General features: G+C 48.0%; 2 protein-coding genes across 2 annotated transcripts; both read left to right on the top strand.

The window, feature by feature from the left end:
* Positions 1-1084: 1084 nt before the first annotated feature.
* LOC144175459 (general transcription factor 3C polypeptide 5-like) lies at positions 1085-2329 on the top strand. The gene has a single exon (XM_077704552.1). It carries the CDS (start codon positions 1085-1087, stop codon positions 2327-2329), a length of 1245 nt encoding a protein of 414 aa, XP_077560678.1.
* An 11492-nt stretch (positions 2330-13821) lies between these two features.
* LOC144175458 (general transcription factor 3C polypeptide 5-like) lies at positions 13822-15066 on the top strand. Its single transcript, XM_077704551.1, has one exon. It carries the CDS (start codon positions 13822-13824, stop codon positions 15064-15066), a length of 1245 nt encoding a protein of 414 aa, XP_077560677.1.
* Positions 15067-24970: the final 9904 nt, after the last annotated feature.

Here is a 24970-nt window from a genome sequence, read left to right as displayed (position 1 = left end):
CGCGTTAAACCCTATTCATTCACCGGTGTGTCTAAAAATGTGAATTCTGCGGCATTATATTTCCTTTTATGAACATTTTTAGTGTTGTTTTATTTCCTCCACAACATTCCACACGGGCTTACTAAAGCGATTAAGTCCCTTATCTACCCAAATTCTCCCTTTTCTTGAGATACGAAAAGTTCTACTGTTCACCTTTGGTTAGTTGCAAAGAATACTCATGCATTATTAACTCACAGCGGAAGAGCATATGGTGACATAATTGTCTCCATGAGGTTGACATCGATCGGAAGGTTGGGTATTTTAGTCCAACCCACGATCTTTATATGTCCATGAAAGCAGCACTCACGGGATTTCCCCCAATATTTTGCCAACAATGTATCAAAAATCATTTTCTGAAATTTACCAAGAGTGGCCGAAAGCGAATCACACGAACGAAATTGCATGAACAGGTGTCGTCTTTTATAAATATTCGTATGTCTATAGAGCCGTCAGACTGTAATATAAGCGCACCACTAAAGTGACGTGACCAACCATTTCTCAAGAAAACGCCGGGTCTGGCACCTCCGCTCTCTCTAACGTAATGTAAGGTGACCTAACATCACCTGGTATAATTCAAGTACAAAGGAATCATTTGAAGCGCCAAAAAAAGAACCTATGTGGTTAAAAAAAATAAACTACACCTTCAGAAAATTAGTTGGTGAAAGCTTACTCGAACCAGTGCCCTTTGTATCATGGTGGTAAGTAGGAACCTCTACACCACTACACCACCACACACCAATATTTGAACACCGTTGGACGACACTCTAGCTACTGCGTTTAAATTGGTTCTTGTCCTTGATCAAAATTTTTCACCGTGTGTTCTACGATCATCGCGACTTTAGCGGTTACTCACTACTGTGGTGGTCAATCTCTCCTCGTTGGGTATGCGTCGCGGTTTTCCGAGAACATCCATAAGAACGAAGTACCGCCCTCACCTAGACGTTCGCCCGAGAAAAGAGAGGCTGCTGCGACGAAGACAACAGGTGGGAGAACGCGAGGCGAACGTATTGTCTTATTGCTAGAACTACGTCGCGCCAACTCCGCTATGAACGAGGCATCATTCAACCGCAGGCAGCTTGTACTAGTTGAATACCCAGCAGTCATTCGTAGCACAGACCGCATGATCAACAGCCTCGGTGGCATCGAGCTAATCTCGAAAATCTACAACGATCCCTCAATGGCACTACAGATTAAATTTAGGCCGGAAGACCCGTACTGCAAAGGCGCCCGCGCAAAACGTGTGCAAGCGTCTGCAATCGTCCTCAAGGTAAAGAAAAACCGTCGCGGCCCGACCAACCATCCTACTGTGTCTGTCGAAGGGGTCATCTCAACGGTGTACAAGTTTGTAGAGGCTGCAGACTTTCAGTTTCTGCCCATGCGAAAAAATGGGTCAGGGTATGAATCTCTACTGAGGACCCTAACGCCCTCGTCCTTGGTCTCAACTGAATGGTTGAAGAAGGATGCAGAACTTTTTATGCCTCCTCTACGATTCTCCCGCGCGTTTTGTCGTTCAACAAAACCAAACAATGTCCTGGACAAACAAGTTCGATCCTTGGAGGAAATTGAAGCCATTGGGTCAACGGAGCGGATAAGTGACCTGTGCGAGCGATTTACAGCACCTGACAAACATGAAACGTCCGCTGGCTGGGGCACCCATAATCTCGAGGGCCGCCTCGTGAACTCTGCATCGAGGATAAGATTTCAGGATGAAGAGGTGCCTCACGAACCCAAAATAGTAGCCATATTGCGCCTGGAGAGTCAATCCGCTGGCCGTAAAGTCAAGGAAAAAATTCAGAATCTCTTTGTACGTCGTCCTTTGTGGACAAGGAGAGCCCTTCAAGTGGAATTACAAATGTCTTTTGCCGACTTCATGGATGCTCTGGCGACAGTCGCATATTATTTCATCGACGGGCCGTTCAGTAGCGTTTGGGTGCGTCTCGGGTTTGATCCTCGCAAAGAGCCATCGACAAAGATTTACCAGTCCTTGGTCTTCCGGCTTTGCGAGTTCGGGACGTTCACCCCGGTAACACCAAAGTCAACAATGGACGAGTGTTTAACGTGCTTCATCCCTGGCGAGGTCCCGGCTTTTCGCCGTATGCTCTACCACGCCAAGGATATCCAGTTGGACTCCGTGCAGAAGCTTATACACGCTAATGATGGCTCCGAAACAACGTGTAGCCTCAAGGACGGCTGGTGTGAAACGGGCTGCATGCTGAAGTGCCGCAACCTTATGGTGGCGGCTTTGCGCGACATGCAGGGCAGTGCGCCGCCCCAGGAAGAATCGACGTGACTAGCTTGCGCCTTATTCGTACCGCAGTGTATTTGGAACTGCTGGAAAGACATCAAGAATCGTGTCCCGTAGAAAGAACGTGCCTCACCATCCTAAATAAATGGTTATGATGTCATGAAGAGTGGCTCGTATGCGTGCATTTACTGCTACCTGACATTTCTTCATTCTAAATGCAAGGCCCTGTGCATGTCTGGCAACGGGCAACACACAGTTACTTCGCGTGAAAGGACGGGATCCAACATACAATAAGAGGCCAAATCACAATGGTTTGATACCTTAACACGACCACGCAAGCATACACAAACCTCCACGAATGCTGAGCACGAGGTCGCGGGTTCGATGCCCGGCCGCGGCGGCCGCTTTTCTGATGGAGGCGAAAAGCAAAAACGCCCGTGTGTACGAGATTTCGGCGCACGATAAAGATCCCCAGGTGGTCAAAATTAATCCGGAGCCCTCCACTACGGCGCGCCTCATCGCCTGCGTTGCGTCTGCGCGTTAAACCCCACAATCAATCAATCAAAGCCGAGACACTCGCACACACAATTACACGTCAACACACCTGCGTACGGAGGCATGATTGCTCAGGGGCTGAGGCGTAGTGCTGCTGAACTCTCTCTCTCTTTCTCTTCAAGGATGCGGGATCGTGCTACGCTCTTGTTGGGACGGGGTGCTCCTATGGGACGTGGTTCAGCGTACCTTAAAGAAAGAGTTTCCTGTGGATAGTTATGGAATTCGGTTTTTAGCCATAGAAAATGAAGGGAGTGTTCCATACGACTTCATAATGTTACTCGCCCTACACGGTATATGGAAGGCTCGCATGGCCCGTCGGTACAATGATGTCGATGCGAGGCCAGGGAGGGATTAATTTTGTGAAAATGTCCGCTAGATAGTAGAGGTGTTGAAAGCCGAGCCTTGTCCAACCGAGTGGCTGACCGTGCTGGTAAGTGTGGCGAGACTACCGCCTTTTTCAACCTGACACACTAGCAGGGTAAGTGCTAGTGTTTTTTTTACGTGGTGTAATTTTGTTGATGTTTTGCATGTATATATTGACCCAAACCAGGCAATAAAAAAGAAAAAAACGCTCCATAGAGTTTGCTTTTCCGATGGAGGCTAAAAAAGTCAACGTCCTTATGTCGAGATTTAAGGGTCCGTTACGGTCCCCAGGGGGCAAAAACCATTCCGTATGCCTCAGGCCAGCCTCCTAATAAAGGTACAATCACTTGGGAGCGATAAGACTCCGAGCGTTTGCCAACGACGCGCTAATGGACGGGACCCTGCTGTCAAGAAGAGAGAGGGGCTCCCCTGGCATCATCCACCGCTAATTTTGTCTTTTTGTTAAGCATGTAGGTTTTTCTTCCTACTGCGTGCGCTTGTCCAAATCGGTAATATTGTAACACATTACAAAAACGCTCCACGCGGGTGAACAGCAACCTGTAGAATGCCCATGTCGAAGCGGCCTCGCGGGCGGTGCAACGTGCAGCGTCGGTGGTCTAGGTTGCCGACAGTAAAAATATCCCCCTGAGTTCCAGCGATGGAGATTTGTCGAATTTATTGGATATCAATTACCAAGGCACTACGTTCACTGCGGCGTATTTCTGGTCGCAAAACCCAGTTTTCCAATATCTTGAACGCATACTAGCACCATCTATGAAGGTTTGTCGAAGTTGACCCAACGGAAACGGCAGTAGGTGAGAGGAGATGGTGGTGTTCAGCAGAAGGGTCTGTTATGGCGGCCGCCGAAGAAACAGGGAGGTAAAGCGAGCTCCGATACCGTACCAATCATTGGCGCTGACATGATGAAATTCGCATGGTTGCCAGAGCAATTGTATCCAGCTCTCTAACAAGTTGTTCCGTAATTATTTAACTAAAACAAAGAACTGAAGCGAAATAGTTACAAATGATTGCCTCAGTAATTAAAACTAGCTCTATAAAAATTGTTATTGTAATTAAGATCTAATTAGCTAACAAAAAGTGTGTAGTTCAGTTTTGGTTTCCATTTTCTTTTTTCTTGAAGTGTGCTAGGAAGTGGCGAGGGCCTTGCGCCTGACTTGCGCAGAGTGTGTGTGCAGTCTCCAGTTCAGATCTGCGTGCGTGCAAAACGTGTACAACTGGTACAACTCGGATGCACGCGCTGAGCAAGTGCCTCCCCGAGCACTTGCGAGACTGTCATTCCTTTCTTCACGTTAAGCACCTGATCTATTGCCCCCGAACTAACGCCGGAACAGCGATTCCGATCTGAACTTGACTACCGCAAGTTCACTACAGGCTACGGAGTGGCAGCCAGCGATCGTTCCTGTTGCAAGAGAAATAAAAAGAGCTTTTATAATCGTTCCGTTTCAGTTGTTTTATTCCCAGAACTTTATACAGCTCTCTGTGCTTTGTACTTTCGCGCAAACGTCCGTGAAGGTAGGACGAAAAAATGGGTAACGAAATGCGGTTCCTTTTTTAATCAGTCACAATAGGTCATGGTCCTCTCCTCGCGCACTCTCTGCGGCAAATTACTGCCTATTCAATACTGCCCATTCATTCCCGCAAGCTTTCCCTTTGAAGTGGTGGAAAGTAGCTAGAACTGCCTTGGCATGCACTCTGTCGCTCCGTTGGCCTGCGATCGACCGCGCTCTTTCGTTCCTGTTGTTCAAAGGGCCGCGACTCACCAGCAATATCAGCGTTGGCCCATGCGATAACGTTTTTTGTGTGTGTGTGTCAATAAAGGTTTCACATTCAGCTAAAGCCACAGTTCACTTCACTTCATTTCAAAAGCATTGAGCGACTCGCGAAATGTCACAGAATGGCAAATAAAGCGGCACAGCAAAAAAATGCACGGAGATCATGAGGGAGCTTCATTTTTCTGTGCGCCCCAGTCCGGATCAGTTGAGTCCTTGGCGTCCTCGCGCATGCGATCAGTCGCATTCGAGCGTGCACGCAAGTGTTGTGTGAGTGTTGCCACATCTTGCTCAAATATTCTCAGTACTTATAAGTCGCACGCTAAACCGAAAACACGTTGGTTACCTACCCACAGGAGATAAACAACGCAATGCTATCGATGCCGCATACACCAAATCCGCCTGGCCAGTGGGCCGCCATGTTACAATTAATACCGGCATGCTACGCTAGCCGGACGCGGAAACGCCACAGTTGCACGTTGCCAGATTACAACCCATCGCTTTCGCCGTTTTTAGTAAGCAAAAGCTCAGCTGGCAACCTTCACATCGTTGTATCATGTCTGCCACTGTGTGTCGTACTGTTCCAATGCATTGGCTCAGCGGCGCGCTTTGCCTCTAGAGTCCGTATATTATCTGTATGCGAAGAAATAAGAGCTGTTTTACAGCGCTCTGTGACCGTGTTATTGTATATTCACTAAAAAGGTTATGTAAAGTGAGCATGCAGAATAAGATATCTTAGTTCCACGCACGCGTGCTTTTCTCTGCTTTTGATTTCATGTCGCGTGTTCAACACGCTGGACACGGTCATTCAAGGTGGTCATTTTGAATGTACTGCACACTTCAGTGCGTTATATTAGCGTTCATTTTGTTCTCATCCGGTACTTTTCGCGTATTGACATTTCACATCATCCGTGCATGAATGAAATTACCACTTTTTTTATTCAGTAGACAGGTATTTAAAAGTGATAACAGGAGAACTGAAAACATTTTATGGCAGAGCTTTTTAAGCTCTCGGTTGCGACGCCAATGACTAGAAAAAAATGCGAAGAAAAGGCCTAGCGCGCATAAACATGTGTCTCGTGAGGGCGCCTGGCGGAACGTACCCACGTGGTGGATTGGCCAGGAATCGGGCGTAAGGAGGGCTAATGGGCCTGTTATGCAAAACTGTAAAATAAAAACTTAAGAACTTGGATGAAGAAAGAGCATAATAGGTGAAAATTTCGAAAGTAGAGGTTTGAGCAAAAGAAAAACGTTTTCGTCTCAGGGTACGCGCCCTAACCACCAAATCTGGAAATCCTCACTATCCGGGCCAATCCCCCACGTGGGCACGTGCCCGGAGGCACGTACCTACCTGGGGGATTGGCCGGGGGGGATGATGCGGCCGATACACAAAGGCGTCAATGAGAAACTGAAGCACTTGGACGAAGGATGAGCGTACCATTACAAGAGAGAATGGGTGAAAATTTTGAAACTAGAGGTTGGAACCAAATAATGAGCTTTGCGTCTTGTGAGATTCGCGCATTCGATCACGCTTTTATAAAACATATTTTCGCATTATACCTCATTTTAAGCTATCCAAAACAGCTGAGGAGCATTTACGCTTACGAAGTTTACGCTTACACATTTTGCATTTTGCACAGGGCCTCTATCGATGCGTCGTCGAGGTTTCTGACCATTTTGTTCTTGACGAGGTACGAGCCGGCTACCGAGCGGGTGTTTAGCCCGTGCAGCGCAGCTCACACGTCCGCAATCGTTATGTACCGGTCGAGCCACGCATTGGGTGACGCTTCGTGCGGGGGGTGGTGCTCCGGGGGGTAACGGGTACGGATTTGTACTTCAGCTTCTTGGTCACTGCATCTTTACCCTGCTGCTGCACCGCTGTGTGCATGAGCCTGGCGAGATGGTCGCGTTGGTGCAACCTGATTTTAGACTCGTCAAGAATGTGGCGCAGGAGGTTACACGTTCTGTTGCCCGATTTATATCGCCCACTTTCTCTTGCAGTTTATGATTCAGTCTCTGCTTCTCCAGCGCGTCCTGATGCAGCGTTTCGCCTCGCTTACGACGTCATTGTTTGTCTCCCCGGTTTTGGTGGCCGATCGCACGGCTTTGCAAAGTCCGGTGGTCCATTTAAATATATCTGAAATGACCGGACACTCCTTCGGTTGGTCGTGTCGGAACCCGTCCCAATCCGTCCACTTGTGTTGCACTGTATTGCTCCCCACCTGGCCGGGTGTCGTGATCTCGAGGGTCGACTCTAATTTTTGCCCACGCCATCTTTACCGTACGATCGTTCTTGACAAAAGTGAGGTCTGGCGTAGTCTCCCTTCCCACTGAGTTGCCTATCCTGGCGGGGTCCATGGTGAGTATGTACCTGTTGTCCAGGCCGCTTTGCAGCTGGTCCCTTCTCTTGATCGCGTCTCCTTTGTAGCCCGATGATGTGTGTGAAGTGTTATCGTCGCCGCTGATCATGAGCGGGCTGCCCTTGGACCTTGTGCTGGCCTGGTAGAAGAGCGAGTGAAATTTCTGGTGTATGTGCTTGGTGTTGCTGTAAACGTTGAGGAGGAACAGGATGCCCTTACCTTGCTTGCTTGGTGTGATTTTGGTAAACGTATACGGCGTCTCGATGTTTCCTTGCTTTATTGTATGTTCCACAAAGGTGAGACCCTTTCGTACGAAAGTGCCACGCCACCGCCTTTGGGGGGATATCGTGTGCTTTGTACCTGGGCATAGACAGGACCGTGGAGACCACCTCCTGGACCAAGATCAGGTCTCTTTTCCTGTTACCCACCTGTATGTGTTGTTCTATTAACGCCTTCTTGTGATCGAAGCTATGCCAATTCCACTGCCAGATGCTAACATCTGGTTGCGGCTTTACTTCCGCTACTGGTTAACGTCCATGATTGCCTTAGGGTGAAGGGTTGCTGTTGTTGTAGGTTGTAAGGGTGGTTCAAGAACATTGGTTGAAAAGTCGGGTGGCATAAGATTGGGCGTAAGGCCTACTCGATGAAATAATTTTGTCATATGTTGTTCCCGCACTAATAATTTTGTGTTAGTCATGTAATATAGACTTGTTATATAGATAGAAACGTCATCTCTGATAGCAGGTGCCTTGACACGATGGACTATCTGGAAGCTTCGTATCTTCTGAGCAACGTTCACACGGATCTCTACTTCTTTTTACTTCTGATGCGCGAATGATCCCCCTGCTACGGTGGAATACTCATTCCCTTCTTTAATGCCCACTGGAAGCTACGAAGCTTTCTTTTCAGAAGACGGAACTGGCCATCACCACCACCACCACCATTAGGCTGCTTTACAACTTTCCGTTTTGTGGCCAAGATCTCGGCGTACCTCCGCTTGTGTTTTGTTTGATTTTTTAAAAAAGTCAAAAGCGAGAGCGCTTACACAGCGAAGATATTCTACTGCTTTGCTCGTTGAGTTAACAGAGCGTTGGCCTCCGTGGCTCATAATTTATTGTATTCGCACATTCCTGAACTTTGTAGGCGTTGAAGGACAACAGCAGGATGAATTTAGGGGTGCTTGTTTTACAGGTGTCCGTCCAAGGACATCAAGTACGGCGATACACAGGTCTTAAGCGTCGCATATGGAATATCTCACGGTGGAATATTCGGACAGGCTTTTTATAATTGCTGAATTAGTATTGAAAAGTCCGTTCTACCTGCTGCCGACACTATATTTTATGCTGATGGTATCTGCATTTAGCGCTCCTTCACATAAGTTTGAAGCACAATACTTTTAGGTACCCAAAGTTTGCTCCAACATACAGTTAGCGTGGAAAACTGGGCATGTTGGTATATAAACTAGGGAAAACAGCGCTGAAAAGACAAGGAGAGAGAAAGATACACCACAGTGACTGCGATGAGAGTCCCTGTCATGTATCTTTCTCTCTCCTTGTGTTTTTTTGCCTAACCTATAGTCCTCGCTGAAATTTATCATTTTAGTTACGGGCTTCAGGGAGTTCAAAGAAATCTGCCATTCCAGGGTTCCAGGTGGGCTTGCGAAACTCCCTGTCGTTTTAAAACCCCAAATCTATTATGCGCAGACAGTGATAGTCCACGCTTAGCTTAGGTAATGTTTAAACAAATACTACATTTTTTGGCCGATTTTTCAGTGGAACAGGAAACCGAATGAATGTTTTTGGTTGGTCTGGTCAGGCCAATCTTACCCTTGCGTTTCATTTATTTGGGAGTGATTTTTAACACAACTTTCTACCTGAACTAGCGACTCCCAGCAACTATTGCTGAAGATATTGGGTGCGGATTTCAGATGACGTAAAAAGTGCGCTGGCGCGAGCATTGTGCCGCCTACTCGCGCGAGTGGCCGGAAGCTCTGATCGCAGTGGCTGCCTCGAAAGCAAGACACATCACAGGCAACACGGCTATGTAATACCCACAACAAGAAATTTGAGAACGCTTCCACTTGTTGTGAAGAGTAAGTACAGCCAAGACAATTTCAGGGAGATAAACGGAGCTCTTTTCAGCCTTGAAAGTTGATTTCCTGCCCATTGTTCTGTAATATTCTCGCTACAATAGCCGGGAAGTTCTGCCCTTCTGCCGAAGTACCACACCAGCGTGATGAAACGGCAATAACAGATAGAAAGAAACAAAGTGTCCTGTGGCGAGTTTCTCGCAAAGCGAAGACTAATCAACGCAGGGAAAAGTGCCACACGGGGGGAGGGCATTTCAAACCCGTGAGAAAATGGGCTATTAACACCAAAAGGTAGCGGATGTGACTTTAAAGCAAAGCTTTAGTTTCGTCACGGGTGCTATTGTACGCCCATAGGCCCTCCAGAGAAGTCAACTTTCCCTGGCGACGATGGTAAATGAGGAAAAGAAAAAGACGCTTTCCATGGCCGGAATCGAACCTGAGTCCCACGCGTTACGACGCCGGAGGCGCCATTTCGACGTCGTCGAAGCGAGCGCTAAGCAGCAGGTACCGATTCGCGCCGTACAGCCCAAACTCCAACGTTAGGCCTACAGAGTGTGTTTTAAAGCTGTCAAATATTTACGTTGCAACTCAAGTGTGGGGCACTAAGCCTGCATACGCCACAGGTTCGTGTCAGACTACTGTCGCAAATACACCGTGGTATGCATAACTGACGGAAATACTTTGACGCACATTTTTGACAACAGCTTGGCGTGCCGCATTTACTAAGAAGGTCGACTGTTCTGATGGGGGCTAGCATGCACTCGGACGGCGTTAGGCATCAGTAGAGCTTGCCAATGGTGTATCTTAGATAGTGGCTTTACCCACCGTGGTGGCTCAGTGGCTATGGCGAAGTGCTGCTGAGACCAAGGATGTGGGTTCGGTTCCCGGCCGCAGCGGCCGCTTTTCTGATGCAGACGAAAAGCAAAAAGAGCCCTTAACTACGGCACGCCTCATGGGCTGTGTAACGTCGGTTGGTCAAACCCTACAATCAATCAATCAAATTGTGGTTTAAACCCATGTTGGTCAATTTACGGCAGCCAGCAAGCAACCTTCACAAGTTTCTAATGGACTGAAGTATCATATTCTACGAACGTTTTCGGTTCTACACGGGGAGACGGTATTGCTGAATGAGCACGTTCTGAAGGTTTTTATACAGGCCCAGGTTGTAAATAGTGTAACGGCGCGGAGAGTAACACATCCGTGGCATGGTCTGGCCAATAGCCTTAAACAGTAGCACGCCGATGGATCTGCTCTGAGATGTCGTGCCTTTCTTTATTAGCTCGCTGAAAATGTGAGTAGGTGGCACGCACCACTCCCACCTTTTACACCAGCGGTCATTAGCAGAAACCAAGCTCGGCCAGTAACGCCTTTCTTTGTGTGGGAGCTGTCGAGGCTTTTATTGCGGCATGCTGCTTAGAGTGAGCAATATTCTGTGAAGACAGGCGACACGAAACGGAGGCTCGTGATGGTCACTGAGAAAAAAGTATTCCATCTTTTGGCAATATCTTCTGTCGGCTGCATGCTATAGGACGATGATCACTATCCGAAGAACTATACCTAACGCACAGCACACAACACAGCCACCTGATTTGTTTTCCTTTGTTGCCAGCCTGCGAACGCACTCAACAACGGAAGGCCCACACGAACGGGCTCCCTCTCTGTACGCAGTGTAACGAAGCTGTCATCCTGTTGCTTACCCCCTTGTTTCAGATTCCCAGAAGGAGCACGGTCAATAACTGTTCAATTACTATTAAGGCTAAACACTGAAACCACAATGTTTCATAGAATGCAATTTAATATACATAAAATCGTGAGGCACAGAAAAATCGAGCGCCTTCCCGTAAAGACGAAATGAGCGCCAGAGGACGGCGCAAGCCGCTGCCGCACATGCAATACCAGCTGCCTTGAGACATGAAGGTACTGATGAATGGTGATCAGGAGGCTCGTTGCGATGGCGAGGGAGGGCAACGAGTTTCAAGGAAGGCTGGTCAAGTGGACTAGTCAAGCGGGGACGGGCTCAGCCGCAAAGTTCGACAGGTGGTTCAACAGAAGATCAACAGAAGGTCAAACTAGGCGTTTGCCTCCATATTCTGAGAAAAGTCGAGGGACCGCGTACTTTCTGGCTATGCTGACACGCAGAAAGACGGATGTCTTACAACAGGCAGTTCGTTCATTCTACCAATAGTTATAACCTTATCTTCGGCAGTGGCTGGGATTAAAGGCCATCATTGCACCCTAGACTGCCCAAGTGCGCCGCGAGCCACGCCGCCTCGCAACTAAACCGCCTTCCACCTCAAAGGCTCCGCTTTCACCGATCGACTTTGAACTCGTACACGGGAAGCATCTTGCCTCGTTAGGGTGTTGCGTTCGCGTGCACTTTATGCGTGTCTCTGCAACCAACCTTGAGCTATCGCTGCATGGTCGCCGCCACTGGGTTATGTCTAAAAGGCTTAAATAAAATATTCGATGCACCCTGCTAAAGAAACAAATACATGCAAAATTTTCGCCCACGTACTCGTGTTTATACTTATCGGTCAGTGCACAACGGATTAGATTTTACAAACCAATAAAATGCACGGCCTAAAGAAAGAAAAAAAATGTATTTCGCCCAGAGGCAATAGAAATATGAGAATGACGTTAAGCAAGCCGCAAATGAGGTGCGGGCTTTTAAATATTCTGGATACAGTGCGAAAACGTGACCGCTTGTCTTTTTTAGGGAACATAAAACAGCGTCAAGACGGCGAAAAGCAAAACTCCAGTGCGTCGAGACGTCGGCGCACTTAAAGACCCCCAGGTGGTCCAAAATAATCCGGAGACCTGCAGTACGGCACGCCTCATAGCCCAGATGTAGCTTCGGGACGTTAAACCCCAAAAACAAATTTGCGAACAAAGCAAACAAACCAGGACGACTTTACTCCCATTAACGCCCCTGATGGGAGTAAACTCGTGACTTTAACTGCGCGTTTCTTCTTTATCGCACAAAAACGCTGGGTTAGGTGGATTTTTTGTATTTCATTACTCGCATGTAGGTTTTTATTTTTAAATGTTTTGGTGGATTGCTACGAAGAATGATAGTTGCCAGATCTTGATATCAATCCACCGTGGTGGCTCAGTGGCTAAGGCGTTGTGCTGCTGAGCACGTGGTCGCGGGTTCTGTTCCCATCCGGGGTGGCGGCATTTCTGATGGGGGCGAAAAGTAAAAATAGCCGTGTGTACAAAACTTCGGCACACATTTAAAATCCCCACTTTGTCAAAATTAATCCGGAGCCCTCCACCATGGCACGCCTCATGGCCTGTTTGCGTCGGCGCGCTAAACCCTAGACATTTACCGAGTGCATGTAAAAATTTGATTTCTGCGGCATTAAATTTCCTTTTATGAAATTTTTTAGTGTTGTTTTCTTTCCTTCACAACATTCCACACTGGCCTAATAAAGCGATTAAGTCCCTTATCTACCCAAATTCCCCTTTTTATTGAGATACTAACAGTTCTACTGTTCACCTTTGGTTAGTTGCAAAGAAAACTCATGCATTATTAACTCACCGTGGAAGAGCATATGGTGACATAATTGTCTACATGAGGTTGACATCGATCGGAAGGTTGGGTATTTTAGTCCAACCCACGATCTTTACATGTCCATGAAAGGGGCACTCACCGGATTTCTCCCAATATCTCGCCAACAATGTATCAAAAATCATTTTCGGAAATTTGCCAAGAGTGGCCGAAAGGGAATCACACGAACGAAATCGCACAAACAGGTGTCGTCTTTTATAAATTGTCCTGTGCCTATAGAGCCGTCAGACTGTACTATAAGTGCTCCGCTAAAGTGACGTGACCAACCGTTTCTCAAGAAAACGTCGGGTCTGGCAGCTAAGCTCTCTCTATCGTAATGCAAGGTGACCTAACATCACCTGTTATAATTTAAGTACAAAGGAATTGTTTTAAGCGCCAAAAAAACCTATGTAGTTTAAAAAAAATTAAACTACACCTTCAGAAAATAATTGGTGAAAGCTTACTCGAACCAGTGTCCTTTGTATCATGGTAGTAAGTAGGAACCTCTACACCACTACGCCACCACACACCAACACCGTTGGACGACACTCTAGCTACTGCGTTAAAATTTGTTCTTGGCCTTGATGAAAATTTTTTACCGTATGTTCTGCGATCATCACGACTTTCGCGGTTATTCATTACCATGGTGGTCAATCTCTCTCGTTGGGTATGCGTCGCAGTTTTCCAAGAACATCCATAAGAACGAAGTATGGCCCTCACCTAGACGTTCGCCCGAAGAAAGAGAGGCTGCTGCGACAAAGGAAACAGGTGGGATAACGCGAGACGAACGTTTATTCTTATTGCTAGTACTACGTCACGCCAACTCCACTATGAACGAGGCACCATTCAACCGCAGACAGCTTGTACTGGTTGAATACCCAGCAGTCGTTCGTAGCACAGACCGCATGATCAACAGCCTCGGCGGCATGGAGCTAATCTCGAAAATATACAACGATCCCTCAATGGCACTACAGATCAAATTTAGACCGGAAGACCCGTACTGCAAAGGCGCCCGCGCAAAACGTGTGCAAGCGTCTGCAATCGTCCTCAAGGTAAAGAAAAACCGTCGCGGCCCGACCAACCATCCTACTGTATCTGTCGAAGGGGTCATCTCAACGGTGTACAAGTTTGTAGAGGCTGCAGACTTTCAGTTTCTGCCCATGCATAAGAATGGGTCAGGCTATAAATCTCTACTGAGGACCCTAACGCCCTCGTCCTTGGTCTCAACTGAATGGTTGAAGAAGGATGCAGAACTTTTTATGCCTCCTCTACGATTCTCCCGCGCGTTTTGTCGTTCGACAAAAACAAACAATGTCCTGGACAAACAAGTTCGATCATTGGAGGAAATTGAAGCCATTGGGTCAACGGAGCGGATAAGTGACCTGTGCGAGCGATATACAGCACCTGACAAACATGAAACGTCCGGTGGCTGGGGCATTCATAATCTCGAGGGCCACCTCGTGAACTATGCATCGGGAATAAAATTTCAGGATGAAGAGGTGCCCTATGAACCCAAAATATTAGCCATATTGCGCCTGGAGAGCCGACCCGCTGGCCGTAAAGCCAAGGAAAAAATTCAAGAACTCTTTGTACGTCGTCCTTTGTGGACAAGGAGAGCCCTTCAAGTGGAATTAGAAATGTCTTTATCCGACTTCATGGATGCTCTGGCGACAGTCGCATATTATTTCATCGACGGGCCGTTCAGTAGCGTGTGGGTGCGTCTCGGTTTCGATCCTCGCAAGGAGCCATCGACAAAGATTTACCAGTCCTTGGTCTTCCGGCTTTGTGAGTTCGGGAAGTTCACCCCGGTAACACCAAAGTCAACAATGGACGAGCGTTTAACATGCTTCATTCCGGGTGAGGTCCCGGCCTTTCGCCGTATGCTCTACCACGCCAAGGATATCCAGATGGACTCCGTGCAGAAGCTTATACATGCTAATGATGGCTCCGAAACAATGTGTAGCCTCAAGGACGGCTGGTGTGAAGCGGGCTGCATGCGGAAGTGCCGCAACCTTATGGTGGTGGCTTTGCGCGACATGCAGGGCAGTGCGCCGCCCCAGGACGAATCGACGTGACTAGCTTGCGCCTTATTCGTACCGCAGTGTATTTGGAACTACTGGAAAGACATCAAGAATCGTGTTCCGTAGAAAGAACGTGCCTCACCATCTTAAATAAACGGTTATGATGTCATGAAGAGTGGCTCGTATGCGTACATTTACTGCTACCTTACATTTCTTCATTCTAAATGCAAGGCCATGTGCATGTGTGGCAACGGGCAACACACAGTTACTTCGCGTGAAAGGACGGGATCCAACATAAAATAAGAGGGCAAATCACAATGGTTTGATCCCTTAACACGAACACGCAAGCATACACAAACCCGCACGAAAGCCGAGACACTCGCACACACAATTACACGTCAACACACCTGCGTACGGAGGCATGATTGCTCAGGGGCTGAGGCGTAGTGCTGCTTAACTCTCTCTCTCTCTCTCTCTCTCTCTCTCTCTCTCTCTCTCTCTCTCTCTCTCTCTCTCTCAAGAACGCGGGCTCGTGCTACGCTCTTGTTGGGACGGGGTCTTCCTATGGGACGTGGTTCACCGAACCTTAAAGAAAGAGTTTCCTGTAGATAGTTATGGAATTCGGTTTTTAGCCATAGAAAATGAAGGGGGTGTTCCATACGACTTCATAATGTTACAAGCCCTACACGGTATATGGAAGGCTCCCATGGCCCGTTGCTACAATGATGTCGATGCGTGGCCAGGGAGGGAATATTTTTGGGAAAATGTCTGCTACATAGTAGAGGTGTTGAAAGCCGAGCCCACTCCACCCGAGTGGCTGACTGTGCTGGAGAGTGTGGCCAGACTACCGCCTTTTTAAACCTGACACACTAGCAGGGTAAGTGCTAGTGTTTTTTTTACGTGGTGTAATTTTGTTGATGGTTTGCATGTATATAATGTCCCAAACCAGGCAATAAAAATACAAAAAAAAAACGCTCTACAGCGTTTGCTTTTCCAATGGAGGCTAAAAAAGTCAACGTCCTTATGTCGAGATTTCAGGGTCCGTTACGATCCGCAGGGGGCGAAAACCATTCGGTATGCCTCAAGTACGGCTTGCCTCATAATAAAGGTGCGATCACTTGGGAGCGATGAGACTTCGAGCGTTTGCCAACGACGCGCGAAGAGACGGGACCCTGCTGTCAAGAAGAGACAGGGGCTGGCTCCCCTAGCACCATCCACGGCTAATTTTGTCTTTTTGTTTAGCATCTAGGTTTTTCTTCCTACTGCGTGCGCTTGTCCAAATCGGTATTATTGTAACGCACTAAAAAACGCTCCACGCGGGTTAACAGCAACGTGTAGAAGGCCCCTGTCGAAGCGGCCTCGCGGGCGGTGCAACGTGCAGCGTCGGTGGTCTATGTTGCCGACAGCAACAATATCCCCCTGAGTTCCAGCGATGGCAATTTCTCGAATTTATTGGACATCAAATACCAAGGCACGATGTTTACTGCGGCGTATTTCTGGCCGCAAAACACAGTTTTCCAATATTTTGAATGCATACTAGCACCATCTATGAAGTTTTGTTGAAGTTAACCCAACGGAAACGGCAGTAGGTCAGAGAAGATGGTGGTGTTCAGCAGAAGGGTCTGTTATGGCGGCCGCCGAAGAAACAGGGGGGTAAAGCGAGCTCCGATACCGTACGAATCGTTGGCGCTCACATGATACAGTTCGCATGGTTGCCAGAGCAATTGTATTCCGCTCTCTAAAAAGTTGTTCCGTAATTATTTAACTAAAAGAAAGAACTAAAGCGAAATAGTTACAAATGATTGCCTCAGTAATTAAAACTAGCTCTATAAAAATTGTTATTGTAATTAAGATCTAATTATCGAACAAAAAGTGTGTAGTTCAGTTTTGGTTTCAATTTTCTTGAAGTGTGCTAGGAAGTGGCGAGGGCCTTGCGCCTGACTTGCGCAGTGTGTGTGTGCAGTCTCCAGTTGAGATCTGCGTGCGTGCAAAACGTGTACAACTGGTACAACTCGGATGCACGCGCTGAGCAAGTGCCTCCCCGAGCACTTGCGAGGCTGTCGTTCGTTTCTTCACGTTAAGCACCTGATCTATTGCCTCCGAGCTAACGCCGGAACAGCGATTCCGATCTGAACTTGACTACCGCAAGTTCACTACAGGCTACGGAGTGGCAGCCAGCGATCGTTCAGGTTGGAAGAGAAATAAAAAGAGCTTTTATAATCGTTCCGTTTCAGTTGTTTTATTCGCAGAATTTTATACAGCTCTCTGTGCTTTGTACTTTCGCGCAAACGTCCGTGAAGGTAGAACAAAAAAATGGGTAACGAAATGCGGTTCCTTTTTTAATCAGTCACAATAGGTCAATGTCCTCTCCTCGCGCACTCTGTGCGGCAAATTACTGGCTATTCAATACTGCCCATTCCTTCCCGCAAGCTTTCCCTTTGAAGTGGTGGAAAGCAGCTAGAACTGCCTTGGCATGCACTCTTTCGCTCCGTTGGCCTGCGATCGACCGGCTATTTCGTTCCTGTTGTTCAAAGGGCCGCGACTCACCGGCAATATCAGCGTTGGCCTATGCGATAACGTTTTTGTGTGTGTGTGTGGGTGTGTCAATAAAGGTTTCACATTCAGCTAAAGCCACAGTTCACTTTACTTCATTTGAAAAGCATTTAGCGACTCGCGAAATGTCACAGAATGGCAAATAAAGCGGCACAGCACAAAAATGCACGGAGATCATGAGGGAGATTCATTTTTCTGTGCGCCCTAGTCCGGATCAGTTGAGTCCTTGGCGACCTCGCGCATGCGATCAGTCGCATTCGAGCGTGCACGCAAGTGTTGTGTGAGTGTTGCCACATCTTGCTCAAATATTCTCAGTACATATAAGTCGCACGCTAAACCGAAAACACGTTGGTTACCTACCTACAGGAGATAAACAACGCAATGCTATCGATGCCGCATACACCAAATCCGCCTGGCCAGTGGGCCGCCATGTTACAATTAATACCGGCATGCTTCGCTAGCCGGACGCGGAAACGCCACAGTAGCACGTTGCCAGATTACAACCCATCGCTTTCGCCGTTTTTAGTAAGCAAAAGCTCAGCTGGCAACCTTCACATCGTTGTATCATGTCTGCCACTGTGTGTCGTACTGTTCCAATGCATTGGCTCAGCGGCGCGCTTTGCCTCTAGAGTCCGTATATTATCTCTATGCGAAGAAATAAGAGCTGTTTTACAGCGCCCTTTGACCGTGTTATTGTATATTCACTAAAAAGGTTATGTAAAGTGAGCATGCAGAATAAGATATCTTAGTTCCACGCACGCGTGCTTTTCTCTGCTTCTGATTTCATGTTGTATGTCCAACACGCTGGAGACGGTCATTCAAGGTGGTCATTTTGAATGTACTGCACACTTCAGTGTGTTATATTAGCGTCCATTTTGTTCTCACCCGGTACTTTTCGCGTATTGACATTTCACATCGTCCGTGCATGAATGAAATGACCACTTTTTTATTCAGTAGACAGGTATTTAAAAGTGACAGCATGAGAACTGAAAACATTTTATGGCAGAGCTTTTTAAGCTCTCGGTTGCGACGTCAATGAATAGAAAAAAATGCGAAGAAAAGGCCTAGCGTGCATAAACGTGTGTCTCGTGAGAGCGCCTGGCGGAACGTACCCACGTGGTGGATTGGCCAGGAATCGGGCGTAAGGAGGGCTAATGGGCCTGTTATGCAAAACTGTAAAATAAAAATTTAAGAACTTGGATGAAGAAAGAGCATAATAGGTGAAAATTACGAAAGTAGAGGTTTGAGCAAAAGAAAAAGGTTTGCGTCTCAGGGTACGTGCCCTAACCACCAAATCTGGAAATTCCCACTATCCGGGCCAATCCCCCACGTGGGCACGTTCCCGGAGGCACGTACCTACCTGAGGGATTGGCCGGGGGGGGATAATGCGGCCGATACACAAAGCTGTAAATGAGAAACTGAAGCACTGGGACGGAGGATGAGCATACCATTACAAGATAGAATGGGTTAAAATTTTGAAACTAGAGGTTGGAACCAAATAATAAGCTTTGCGTCTTGTGAGAGCGCCGGGCGCACGTTTCCACGTTGTGTATTTGACTGGAATCACGAGTCAGGAGAGCTAATGCACCCACTACACAAAAATGTAAAATAGAAACTTAAGTACTTGAATGAGAAAAGAGAATATAACCACAAGCAAGAATAAGGAAGAAATTACACCATCTTCCGGTAAGGGAACGATGAGTAGTATGCGAAGCAGCCATGGGGTCGACTGAAGTTCCCATTGTTTTCAGTTCGTCGTTTACGTTGAAGGTCAGCTTCGCGTGCCTTCGTTGTATCAGTAGCTTCTTGGCGTAGTTTGAATGCGTCAAGGACATAAGGCGCGTTCGTAGCACATGTTCCCGTCTCGGTTTGTAGCGCAGTGCGAAGAGCGCCACGTACTTCCCGTTGCGGCCACAGAGTCGTGGGATAAAACCGGGCGCCGGCTAACTATTTCCTTTTATAGTTGACTGCGCTGACGTCAGCCCAAACGCTGACGGGGCGCATGCGCAGTAGAGTGCGGACGGCGGACAACGACAACGAGGGAGGGAGGGACACAACCCTGAGCATGAGATGCTCCGCATCTACAATTCAAAAGCAAGGGTTGGAACAAAAGACTGAGCTTTGCGTCTCGGGAAAGCGCCGGACGGCACGTGCTGAGTGGGGATTGGCAAGGAATTGGGCGTGAGGAAGGCTAATGTGCCGGCTTCACAAAACTAAATTAGAAGCTCAAGCACTTGAATGAAGAAATAGCATATAATCACAAACGAGAATGGGTGAAAACTCCGAAAGTAGAGGTTGGAACAAAGAATCTGATTAACTGGTTTATGAATAGGAGTGGGCGGAAGCGAATGTGAACCAAGGAACTACACCTCACAAATGAATGGTCATAGACCCGGCTATACAAATCAAATGTTATGACAATTTTCGTGAGTTGCCTATGGGTCTAGGCATAGGTGTCTATGAAATGTACTTCTTGATTGATTGATTGATTGATTGTAGGGGTTTACGCGCCGACGCAATGCAGGCGATGAGGCGCACCGTAGTGGAGGGCTCCGGATTAATTTTGACCACCTGCGGATCTTTAACGTGCGCCGAAATCTCGTACACACGGGCGTTTTTGCTTTTCACCTCCATCAGAAACGCGGCCGCCGCGGCCGGGAATCGTACCCGGGACCTCGTGCTCAGCAGCGCAACGCCTTAGCCACTAAGCCACCGCGGCGGGTAAATGTACTTTTTGGTTGGTGTTCATGAATTTACTGTACAATGGTAATGCGCCGCCTAATGCGTTGACGCTATTCCTGTAGAGGTAAAATACATTCAAGGCACGAACAACCTAGTTCTGAAGACCCGCATCATAGCATGGTCCTAGTAAAGATGCTAAACAGACCACACGACGGTTATCTAACGGCAGCTTGTTGTAGAGTTCCCGTCTTTGCAGGGAAAATAATTGGCAGGCTAACATGACGTGGGAAACATTTCCCTTGGGTGGTCGGCATACACAGGATGGCGAGTTTGCGCAATCAATTTGTAACAGTAACGACTGTGTATAAGCGACACCGAGTCGCATACGATGGAACAGAGTTCTTACATTTCGTGAGAGCACCACATTTAAACGTAACTGTAAGGCTGGGTCTATTGCGTGCAGCAATGACCACTTTCTATCGCGGTCAAACCACGTCTCAGCGGACCGTTTCTCCGTCAGTTTCCATATGATGATCCTTATGTCATCGGCGAGGAGAGGAGCGGTGAGCTTGTCGCCGTAGACGTGCCCCTGTTTACCAAGTCTGTCTGTTCTCTCATTTCCTTTTGCGCCCCTGTGGCTTGGTACCCATTCGAAATCTACGACATGCCCTATATCACGGGCTGTTTGAAGAAATTAAACAATCGTAAGAGCAAATATTCGGTACTCATTTCTGGCCTGAAGCCTTGATTTGAGAATGCTGGCTTTGAGTGTATACAGTACACCTAGCACTTTGCTGCCTTGTGGCAATAAACTTGCAAAGCGTCTGCAATGGCACAGAGTTCAGCAGTTGTCAAGGATCTTCTGTGAAACCATCGAAACATCTGCTCCACACCTAAGGCAGGTAGTGGGAGCGCGCAAGCGGACCTACGTGCATTGCAAGATCCATCCATGTACACATGTAGCTTATTCACATGCGCGCTGTACATGTGCATCAGCCTAGTCAGAGAGGACTAGGATCTGGCCAACGTGTGAATCTAGGAAGAACTGCTACGTAGTCGTGCAGCATGACAGAGATCCTGGAACCAGTTCGCTTTAATATTGCATCTTCTAGTGTGGGGCAAGCATGTTGCTTGAATATTGTGAACAGGTCTTGTGGTATTTTTCTTAGCCGCCGACCCACAATAGGAGACTCTCGTGCTTCTGCAAGCACAAGGGTGCTCGATATGGCTTTGGAAACCCCCAAACACACTCGAAGACTTCTCGGTAATAATATCGTGTGTTTTCTTCTCTCCAAAAGGTGATAAACCATTCAGAGCTGGCAAAGAGTATCCGATAGCGGATCTCACGATAGCTCTGTTATGTTTCAGTAGAGTATCCACGGAGGTTCCTCAACGACCTCCCGCGAGGGGTCGCAGAACGTGGACGAAGTCTTTCACCTTGTTCTCCAGAATTTGAAGATGGTGTGACCAGGAGAGTATCCGTTCCACAATCATGCCGAGGAAATCAAGTTTTGTCACAAGTTTCACGGGTCTTTTATCAAGGCATGCCGCTAAAAAGAATGAGGTTTGTGTCTCGGGAAAGCGTCCGGCGGCACACATGGCTACTTGTAGGATTTTGCAGGATGTGGGTGTTAAGAGCACTAATGCGTCCGGTACACAAAAATTTAAATTAGAAACTTAAGCACTTGCATGAAGAAATAGCATATAATCACAAGCGAGAATGGGTGAAAAATTCCCAAGTAGATGTTGGGTTTAAAGAATGAGCGTTCCGTCTCTGGAGAGCACCATGCGGCTCGTACGCATGTTGCGGATTGGCCACAAATGGGGCGTACAGCGGACTAACGCGCTCGCCGCACAAAACTGCGCTCATAAAAGATTTAATTGCCGGGACGGTTGCGCAACAACTCTCTCTGACTTTGTGCCGCGCACATGGGAGAGCTACCAAAGAAGATCTGGAAGTCCTGAGGAGAGACAGCTTACCAGGAAGTGCGCCACGCTGCCGGGAGAGAAAGAAAAAGTTTATGCCGAAAGGCGCACTGCCGCAATAAAAGAGAACAAGAAGAAGGAGTAGAGCAGGGCATCTTTAGAGGTTGGTAGATAGTGCAAACGCCGTGCGTTGCAGGCTACAATGATGCAGGATGAAGACGAAGTTTTTTGCACAAAGTGCGAGCTGTTCCTCTGCGTAAATGAAGGAGAAAAAGTGTTACTATCTAGTGCACACAGTATAAACTTGACCAAAAACTGCAAGAAGCAATATAAGGCCCACGTTTGCTGTATCCTTTTGGTATTTGAAGAATTTCGTAGAATGAACGGTTCTTCAAGAATTTCTAATAATTTTCTTCGGTCAAGGTGGTTCGTGTTAGTGCAAGACCACTAGTTCACAACTTTCTCATTAAAGTTCTAGTGCCCAATAATAGGAAATTATGCCATACTGAAAACATGGAGATTACCGAAATGAGAATTGTCGTTTTGATCTTTGTATGTTAAACTTCTTACTTAGAAAATTTCACAAAAGCCTGTGAATTCAAAACCAACCCGGAAGTCCGAAGGATAAGGTGGTTCCCACCTACCCAGAAATAGGAATCTACTTGTAACTACCGATCATTTTATTCTGCTAAGCAATTGAACATTAGGGTTTTCAGGTTAAGTTCTACCAGCTGCTCGCAAGTATTCTCCCTGACCGCTGTCAGGCTGCCTACGTAAAGAGCATCTTCCCCTCCCTACGCACACAGCACAGTACGGGAATAATAAACCTTCAGACTCTTCGAATAACAGCGTAAATGCACAGACACTAGCGGAAGAAAAAGGCAAAACGACAGCGCCTTCCTGCATTTTTGTTCCTCTAGTGTATGTGTTTTACGCTGTTATTTGAAGATCTTTAACCAATACCAACTCGACGAAATTCCAATCATTCGGACCCTTATTCTTTTTTTCTATGTAGACAATTTCCCGTTATCCCTATAATGTGCGTGTGTCTTGATGTTGGCACGACCGAACTGCCTTAATAGAGAAAACTATATATTGTGAGCTTTCTTTGAGGCTACAGCTTGTCTGCCACCAAAGGCAGCAATTGCTCACTATCATCACCACCGGCTTGAGGTGATCACTTCTTCATTCCTTGTACATACTCATCATCATCGACGAGCCCGCTTCTTCGGAGATCATCATCAGCGCTTGGGCTTGATCGCCATATTGGGTTCTCTTCGACTCGCCTCCGAATAAAGGAGCTACGAAGCCACGGTCTGGTCGCCTCCTACCTACGGCCTCACAAGTGGTGGAGCTGCAACGCGATCCTGAGCTGTACCTTTCCTTCGACACCCCTGGAGCTCCGTTCCGGTAGCCGCTTGCCCTCGGGACCAATGCCCATGTCGCAAGATACTCCGAGTGGCGCTGTCTCCGCGCCCTTGCAATGCATCGTGACCAGTCCCCAGCGCGACCCGCCCCACTTCTATGGTCTTCGGGGATCAGACGTCGAGGAGTGGCTGGACAGCTATACCCGCGTCAGCCAGTTCAATAGGTGGGATGAGCTCCACAAATTGTTGAACGTTGGCTTCTCTCTCAAGCAGCTCGCTGAGACGTGGTATTTAAACCACCGGCACGACTTTACCGACTGGGCTGGCTTCACTACGGAGCTGCGAAAGATTTTTGGCTCCACTAAAGCTCGGAGCGACAACGCAAAGAGGGTTCTGGATGTCCGTGTGCAGCAAGCTAACGAGACCTATACCTCGTACATCGAGGATGTTCTAGCGCTATGCCGCCGCGTCGACAAAGATATGCAGGAGTCCGACCGTGTCCGTCACATTCTGAAGCGCATCAGCCAGTTCGCGCTCAACGCACTTGTCCTTTAGAACCTGGACCCCGTATCAGACGTAATCTCTACCTGTCAGCGTCTCGACGAACGTCAGTCGATCCGCCTTCCACGGGACATGGCGTCTACTCATCTTGGAGACGAACACCTTTGTGCGGTGATTCGCGCTATAATTCGCGAGGAAATGTGTGGCGACGTCTCTCACTGCACACATGGTGTCCCCTCAACGTCTTCTGCTCCTGGCCTTCGCGAGATGGTTAAAGAGGAGCTTGCCGCCATGCCGGTGCTACGGCCTCCTCTTCATCCTGTGGCTCCTTCAACACCGTCTTACTCGGAGGTCGTTGGACGGACACCCCTGCCGCTGTCCCCACTCACGGCTCACTCGTCGTCTGGCTATGTGGCGGCCATGCCTCGTGTGCCTAGCTCGCCGGACTACTTTCCAGCCCGCCAGGATGCCACCATCAACCGCCCCGTGTGCTACTATTGTGGCATTCGAGGTCACGTCTCCCGGTTTTGTCGACGTCGCCAACGGGATGAACGACGTCGCTACGCCGCCTATGAACGCGAGAACGTGGCCCCGAATTACTACGGCTACCGGCGGCGTGCGTACCAGTCGCCTCCCCGCCGCTCCCCGTCTCCACCCCAGTCTAACGACGTTCCCCGCAGCTCCCGTGGACTACGACCCCGCTCGCCTTCACCGGGTCAACGCTCGGTATCGCCTCTTCTCTCTGCGTCTTACATAACCGACCACCGCCGGAAAACTAGTTAATGCAGTTTTGGGAGGGAAAACTGCATCTCCTGCAAAGCTTACAAGTCCTCCAGAGCGTCCGTCGAACTTGCTGTCTGTTTTAGTGGAAGGTGTTCACATCGATGCTTTAATTGACACTGGTGCTAGTGTTTCAGTCATAAGTGCGG

This window comes from Haemaphysalis longicornis, unplaced genomic scaffold (genome assembly GCF_048455015.1).
Source record: "Haemaphysalis longicornis isolate Haplotype H1 unplaced genomic scaffold, Haemaphysalis longicornis Haplotype H1 scaffold_3, whole genome shotgun sequence".
Lineage (NCBI taxonomy): Eukaryota > Metazoa > Arthropoda > Arachnida > Ixodida > Ixodidae > Haemaphysalis > Haemaphysalis longicornis.
Note: the sequence above shows the minus strand (reverse complement) of the source record. Positions and strands in the feature narration are given on the sequence as shown.

Excerpts from the sequence above, each read along its gene's own strand:
- LOC144175458 (XM_077704551.1), top strand. The coding sequence starts at position 13,822 with ATGAACGAGGCACCATTCAACCGCAGACAGCTTGTACTGGTTGAATAC.
- LOC144175459 (XM_077704552.1), top strand. The coding sequence starts at position 1,085 with ATGAACGAGGCATCATTCAACCGCAGGCAGCTTGTACTAGTTGAATAC.